The sequence below is a fragment of the Ciconia boyciana genome, chromosome 4, assembly GCF_034638445.1.
Source record: "Ciconia boyciana chromosome 4, ASM3463844v1, whole genome shotgun sequence".
In the NCBI taxonomy this organism is placed as follows: Eukaryota; Metazoa; Chordata; class Aves; order Ciconiiformes; family Ciconiidae; genus Ciconia; species Ciconia boyciana.
In genome coordinates, this window is record NC_132937.1 from 102,479,532 (window position 1) to 102,486,901 (window position 7,370).

The following is a 7,370-nucleotide window of genomic DNA, read 5'->3' on the forward strand; positions in this document are numbered from 1 at the left end:
ACGAAGAAACATTTCTAATGAAATGTTTGTGACTTTGCAGCACTTGTGCAATCAGTGGAGGCCAATATATAAAGTGATCTCACCCATCTGATTTACAGATATGGAGGAAAAGAAAAGTTACTATCTCTCCTTGGCAGGTTTATTGATTTGTTTTTTAAATCTTAAATCAAAATGAGACTGCCTGGGAGAGAGAATGTTCATTGGAAAACAGACAGTTGCTGAACAGACCCTTTTTTTTCCTTTCTTTCTTTCTTTCTTTTTTTTCCCGTGGCTCATGGGATGAAATATTAATGCCTTACTGCCACATTCAACATCATGTAAGGTTTTTCACCACAATCAGCCCAACAATTTGAATGCCCGTTTTAGGAATTTTCTGCTTCTGCCTACTTTTGATGATCCTTACTTGTAGTTTCTTAGTTTAATTCAACACCTGAATTAAGTTTGACATCATCCCTCTGTAAGGTACACAGCCTGGTGAAGGAAGACATTGTGAGCCTTAAGTGGCTTCAGTAAAAACTGGAGGTGTGCTGCACCCTCTAGGATTGCTTGCTGATGTTTATCGCCTGTTGTGATAAGTGCAGCTCTCTACCTGCAAATATCAACACCAAACAAATGTTAGTTCCTTTCTTTTATGGAATAAGTCCAGAAGCCACAAGTATTCTAGAAGATGAACGGTACTCATGCGTTGGATGGGTTAAGTTTATACTTTCCTACAGCTTAGAGATAGCAAATTCCCAGCAAATTCCTTCCTTCTCTCCTGCGTGCTCTGTGTGTCGACTCCTACAACTACTGAAGATGTATCGTTAAAAGCTTGCTGCTGTTTTCAGCTAAATAGTTAATCCCTGTGGGGAATAGTGGGACAGGTAGGGCAGGTTTGCTGGGATCGTCTCATGGCAGAGCTGAAAGATAAACGGAAGATTTTTAATGCCAAGCTGTCTTTGGAGACAAGTGAGGATTTTCCTCTTCGAGTGGTGTGTTGAGGCCATCACATATGTCCAGGACATGCTGCTGCCTGCGCAGGCGCGTTGGAAGGGGCAGGAAGTAAGCAGCTGTTGCAATCCAAACTCAGTAAGATACGAGCATGTGCCAGCAGCCTGGTGTCACCCCTGGCACAGCAGGAGTACAGGCACTGCCTTGGCTGTGGTACAGGAGTCCGAATCCTTGGCTTCCCCTGCAAGACGTCTGCTCAAGACACAGGTACACATGTGGCAGCAGTGTGAGACCTCAGCGATACAGTCATGTGAACTAGCTTGTTCTGCCTGCTGTTTGGGACTAGAGCTGATAAAACCTATGAAAGCAGCACTGAAACTGATCCTGCTAAACAAAACCAGAATCAAGCTGTGGCCAGTAATACAGACACTAAAATGAGCATGTACAATAAAAATGCAAGTGACAGGATTGAAGAAGAAGTGAGACTGATTACCGGCAACGGATAAGGAACATTTTACTAAACTGTCAAAAAATGGCATTCAAGGGAGGCAGCCATACATGGATACAAATAAGGCTGCTGTAAAAATAATTAATAAATATGTGGGAGGAGCTGATAGTAATTACTTGGATAGAAAGTGGTAGAAACTGTATAAAATCAGTAAGGGAGTAAAGGGACTCAAGGAAAATACTTTATGGCTATCAAAGTTAAAGAAGAAGACAGTATTTTTACTAGCATACAATGAGCAGAAATAGCCTGAGCAATGACTGAATGAAAACGGAGAAGTCAAAAACAACACAAAAGGGTACAAATACTCACCACATCTTTCTATATGCATACAGAAAAATATCCAGGACACACATCGGGTTATGTAGTGATAACTGAGTATTTGCCCTCAAATCACTAAACCTTCTGTCCAAGAATGGCTGAGGAAATTGGACTGGCGGCCTGCATGTGCATTTTTACAGCAACCCAGCTGGACAGGCAATGCATCTGAGACTTGCAGCTCTCACTGGCTGTGAAAACTGAGGTTGTAATCAGTGCCTGAGTTCATGCAGTGAGCAGCTCTGTCAGAGCTTGAAAGATCTGCCTGTAATTTAAGGGCAGAAAAAAAGGGGGGTTTTGTTGATTTTTTTTTTTTAATGTACATATTTTTAAGCAGGTAAAATTCACTTGTGATGACAGGCATTTCTTAATATTTTTCCCATTTCTGTACCTCAGGAACCCTGCTCTATTGCCTTTTTTGAGAGGTTAAAGCAGAGGAATAACGAACTGACCAAGAAGAAAAGGCTGGGGTTAGTTTTGTATAGACGCACCATAATCAGTGCTTCCCACTGCAGTCTGTTTCCTTTCATGTTACCATTTGATCTAGTTTAGGAACACTTGAAATTCCTTTTCTTTGCTAGAGGTCTAGGGAGACCTTTCCCAAAAACAGAGGCAAGAGCAAAAAACTTGCTAAATCCCAGAGTTAACTGTGGAGTTCCAGTAAGGAGGTCATTGCGGATCACTTCTTGTTGTTTGTAGAAATGGAAATAGTTAAGACATAAACTGTCAGAGGTTCCAACACCTGGCAGTTATGTTTCCTGAATTTGCTGTATTGTTTATTAAGACAGTCATATTTTTATGTAAACTAAGGATTCAATACAGACAAGAAATCTTATTTTCTTCAGTACAGTTCATATCATAGTTCATTTCATAGCAGTCCACACATCCAAAACATTGTCTCTTAGCATCTGTAACAAATATGTGCTCATTTTAAGGGGCATCCCCATAGGAAAGGGGGGGGGGGGGGGGGGAGTTAATGAGGGACAGCCCACTTGCGTTATTCAGGCTGCAGCAAGTTCTGAAGGCAGCAGGGATAAGGAAATGTATGGTATCTGCAGATGTGCCTTGCATTCACATCTCAGTATGCCAATCACACAGAAAATTCCTCCTGCAGGTTGGTAGCAGGCTCTACTTTCCGTCCTCTGTACAATACCTCCAGCGCTGAAGACTGTCCCAAGAGTATTTAACAGTACACAGCGTATGGCAGCAGTGGCAGCTTACTTGAGAGGGAAGGATGTAGCCAAGTACATGTTGGACATTGCTGAGCTGATTTATCAATGCAATGGAGATAAAGAGGAAAAGAGGAGCGCCTGTTTGGGTGGCATGTGCATTTGATTCACTAAGGCTTCTCTGTCAGTGTATTAACAAAAGAAGAATAATGAACAGGCCATGTGCCTGCAGAGCAAGCCCTAGATTTGATGTGGGATCTCAAGCTGTACATATCACAGATATCACAGAAAGATGAATGTGTCTTTGCATACTCCTGTGTAAAGCAAATCTATGTTGTTTTAAGTAGGCAATGTTTGGGGATAATAGTTTCTTTGGCCAATGTCTGGGGATAATATTTTCTTTCATTTACTCCAGATAGGCAGGCAGCTTTGTGTCCTGCCTAAAGGCCACTCTTAAGTTTCACTCATGTGAAACACAGGTATTTGAAGTGTCGTTTTTTCCATTATGCCTTTCTCTCCTCTTAAATCTGAGGGAGGTAGATGGAGGACCTGGGAAAGGTGAGAGAGGAGGTTTCTTTGTGGGGCGATAGCTGGCTGTTCAAGGTGTTCAGTGTGAGATCCAGTCCGTCTTTCAGGATATGCGTATCTCGGATGAATAGCTACTGAGAATGGCTTCAGGTGACGGATGGACTCGCATGCCCCCTCCTAGGTCCCTTTCAGCCTTATTTCGCAGTGGGGTAAGACTGAGCCCTCAGACTTGGGTAGGGTCCAGCTACCATCTGCCATTGCTTCTCTGCGCTCCTCTGTGCATGTGGAGACGAGCCAGTTGTCACACAACCTAGCAGTGCCCTTTTGGAGGACACCACAGAGAATAGCCTGATTCTTCATTTAATTTCAGCCAAGCAAGGACCAAATACAAGCTGAGAAATATGAAATACATCTGAAATGCATCTCTGATGTACTCTGCCTTTAAAAGGGAGAGGGTAGGAGGCAGGAAGACACACAGGGAAAGGGGGAGCTAGAGGTGGCACTGAGTGGTAGAAACAGCAAACGCAAGAAGGAAAGCTGCTTCGCTTGTGGTGGAGACATTGTGGGGAGTGAAAGCTCCTGACAGTTTCTTGAGAACAGCAAGACCCAGAGCCTAGTAGATTTGGGCGGTGTCCAAGAAGTAGAAAGATGATGTTGCAAAGCACAACAGTTAACAAGCAATTTACAAGTAGAAGAAAGCATCGGTTAATATCACATGGTACCCTGAAAAAAAGACAGAATCATAGGAAGCATCCTGTTAGCCTGGCTGGCAAGACATTGCTAAAACTTTGTGTCCAGCAGTGAAAAAATTCACATTCCTGAATCAAGTGTTTGGGAAATAGGCTGACATGCACGTGATGCAAGAGCCAGCCCCTTCCTCCCCTCAGCCAACTGTTCGGGGCTCTCTTCCTCTTCCCTGCAATCTGATGTGCTTGCACAGCAGTTTCCTGCAGGATTTGCTTTTGCTTTGTAGCTGTGAGAAAACTGCATGCAGTCAGACACACCGTTCTGGCTGTGGATGTGGGGAGGATGCTGCCCCTGGCTCCTCGTCGCTGCTTGCTCCTTCCCTCAGCCCACCCCACCCTTTGAGTCTGCCACATTTCTGCACATACTTTCACCCCAAATGATCCAGGTTAAAAGAGCTCCCCTGCAATTAGAAGTCTTTTGAGGAGACCAGGCATGTGGCTGTGCTGGGAGACCAGAGTGGGCAGTGAGAAGCAGCGAAAGCAGGTGGTGGGGGACCTGGCCCAGCTGCAGGCAGGACAGCCCTGTACCCCAGATCCAACAGCTTCATTGTTTGCAACTCGCCTCGTACTTACGTAGTGCTCAGCTGCTTCTAGTCCTCTGCTTCTATCCGTGCTACAGATGTGGAGTGATTGCGGGAAGACATGGGATTCCTTCCATTTGCTGCGAGAGGACTGCAGCTTGGCTCATGTAATGCATGTTTTTCTGTGTGCACAAGAAGGATTATTGGATGGTAATAAACTTATCAGTGTTTAAGGAATTGCTGGCCACATCCTCCACAGGTACAGACCGGCATCTGCAGAATCCAACCCATTTCCCTTCCAGGAGAATTACACCTCAGCCACATCTAGTGACTTGAAATGTGTTTTGCAGGAGTGCTCAGAAAAGCGGATGCATGGGAGCATGTTCCCTACTTCTCCATTCGTCTACTACTACGATGATGAATACGATATCAAGAAAAGAGCAAACAGATTAAAAAGAAAAGTTGCAGGTACAGTATATTTTGGGAGATCCCTCCTGCCTTTCAGTTCTTTGAAATACTTTCTTCTGTGCTTGCTACTTTTAGAAATATTGTGGGATTATTTTCATGTGTTGGGAAAAGCTATAGGGATTTGAACAGGTAGTCTAACGCTAGTAAAAGATTTGTGACTTCACTCATCCGTGTCTATCTTGGAAATTTATTGTGTCAAAGCCACTAGGTGGGTTTTGTCAGATGTTTTAATTCTAAGAAATTCACTGACATTAAAAATGCTATAAACTAGCAGGAAGAGGATTAAACTGTAATTTGTTAAGATTCTAGTCTGTTGACAGAAAAAAAAAAACATTATGAAAAAATATCTCTCTGATAGATTCATACTAACTTCATACCTAAGGAAGGCTGTGATGGCTCGGGCACTAGGTTTTAGGTTTTCTGCATGGGTATTGAAATAAACTGCTCTCTTTTACAGAACTACAGGAAGCTGGCCTTCTGCCAGAACAGTCAGAGACACCATGGCAGGAAGAAAAACAAGGGGGGCACAGCCATAAGAAAAAGAGCAAGCCTTGGAAAGAACATGGGAAACATAACAAAGATGGCAAGTGTCACAAAAAGATGAAGATGTCCCGGGCAGAGAAACCCAGAGAAGAGAAACACAGAAGTGATGTTGAAATGGGCCACAAGATGGAGGAGGACTTCCCTAGAGGGTGTAAAAGGCAGGCATGTAAGGGCAGCAAAATCCGTCACAAGTCCATTTTCCAGGCATTCCCAGGCAGCAAGACTGCGTACATGCAGGAGCCTCTGGAAGGTGCTAAAAGGACGAAGAAATGGAAGAAGCAGAAGGACGCTAGTCCTGATATCAATGAGAATTTATTCCTCATAAAACAGAGGAGGAAGAAGTCCAAACAGAAATGCTGGTGATGAGGAAGTAGATAGGTAGCACTGGCATTTACTGGCTCCGGCTCTGCCTTCTGTTTATTTTTGTCCCTCTCTTAGCACACTGAATTTGAGTCCGTCCCTGAACCTGGGCAGGCATGCCCAGGCACCAGTCACACATCTAACATCCATCTCTGTTCCCGAAAGGGAGTGCTCTGTCTGTTGTGAACTGTCCACTTGACAGGCGGGACTCAGTTCTCCTGCCTGGAATGGCTGTTCTTTCCAGCAGTCCCAGAATAGGCTGTAAGTTTATTTTCTTTGCTTGGAGGGGGGGAGCGGGGAGGGGAAGGGGCCACGCTGGGTTTGGTAGGTTTTGTTTCTTCACCGGTTGAGATGTGGCTCTGCCTGTCGGAGCAGGGTCTGCTGCTAGGGAGCACAATGCCTTTGGACCTGATGCCGGAGAGACCCTCATGCTAGGAGGGGTTGGGCTGGAGGTCAGGGACATGGATGTAAAGCACATTCCCCGCAACCACTCAGTCCTCTGCAGAGTGCAGCTGGGCACTTTTTCAGTTCTGGCCCTCCTGGAAGGTGCTGCGAAGTCATTGCCTTGCATTTTTGGACGTGACATTCTCCCACCTTGCGCTCCAATGTGGTGTCGTCGTTCCATCACCCTCAGTGCCACGGCTTTCGGTGCCGAGTGCAGGTGAGCCCTGTGCGAGCCCATTCCTTGTCTTTGCCAACTAGTCAGCATGGCAGGAGAAAGCAGCTGAGTAATGGAACAGAGCTTACATCTTGAATTAAATATGTCCGTGTTCCCCTTGATGTGGAAGTTGTTTCTGGAGAAAAGATAGCAGAGTATGAAAAATTTATTTGATTCCAGACATACTGTGCTAGACTTTAATAATTTTTTTAAAGACAGTTATTTTTGTACACTGGAATTAAACAAGTGTGTTGTTAAAAGCTTTGTAAGAATAAATGCTTCATTAAAGGAACAACCCAAATAAAACTTTACATGAGGGATACAAAAAAATGTAGGTTTGCTCTATATTTTCATGCATTACCAAGCATAATTGAAAACAGTGTCTGCTTCTCTTTCCTGAGCTGGAACTACATCACCTCTGGCAAGAGATTTTCTGGTTTTGAAAAGGAAATTATCTATACTCTACTGATTCATGACCTACTCTATACTATACCACTCCTTTTGCTAAGCAATTGATAGTCACTAACAGCACAATTTCATAAAGGTACATGTCCTCTTAATTCTTACTAAGAAATGGGCCTTTGGCTACAGTTGTGTTTTAAAATTAAAAAGTATTTGTAACCT

The 7,370-nt window shown here is 44.0% G+C and overlaps 1 protein-coding gene across 4 annotated transcripts in view; it reads left to right on the plus strand.

The window, feature by feature from the left end:
• ZCCHC7 (zinc finger CCHC-type containing 7) overlaps positions 1-7,059 on the plus strand; it is a 121,072-nt gene extending 114,013 nt beyond the window's left edge. For all 4 annotated transcript variants that reach the window (XM_072860858.1, XM_072860860.1, XM_072860859.1 and 1 more), the window contains 2 exons: positions 5,068-5,185; positions 5,643-7,059. In XM_072860858.1, the coding sequence (XP_072716959.1) occupies positions 5,068-5,185; positions 5,643-6,091 (567 nt within the window). In that variant the 3' untranslated portion in view covers positions 6,092-7,059. The remainder of the gene's footprint in view (positions 1-5,067; positions 5,186-5,642) is intronic.
• The last annotated feature ends 311 nt before the right edge of the window (positions 7,060-7,370 follow it).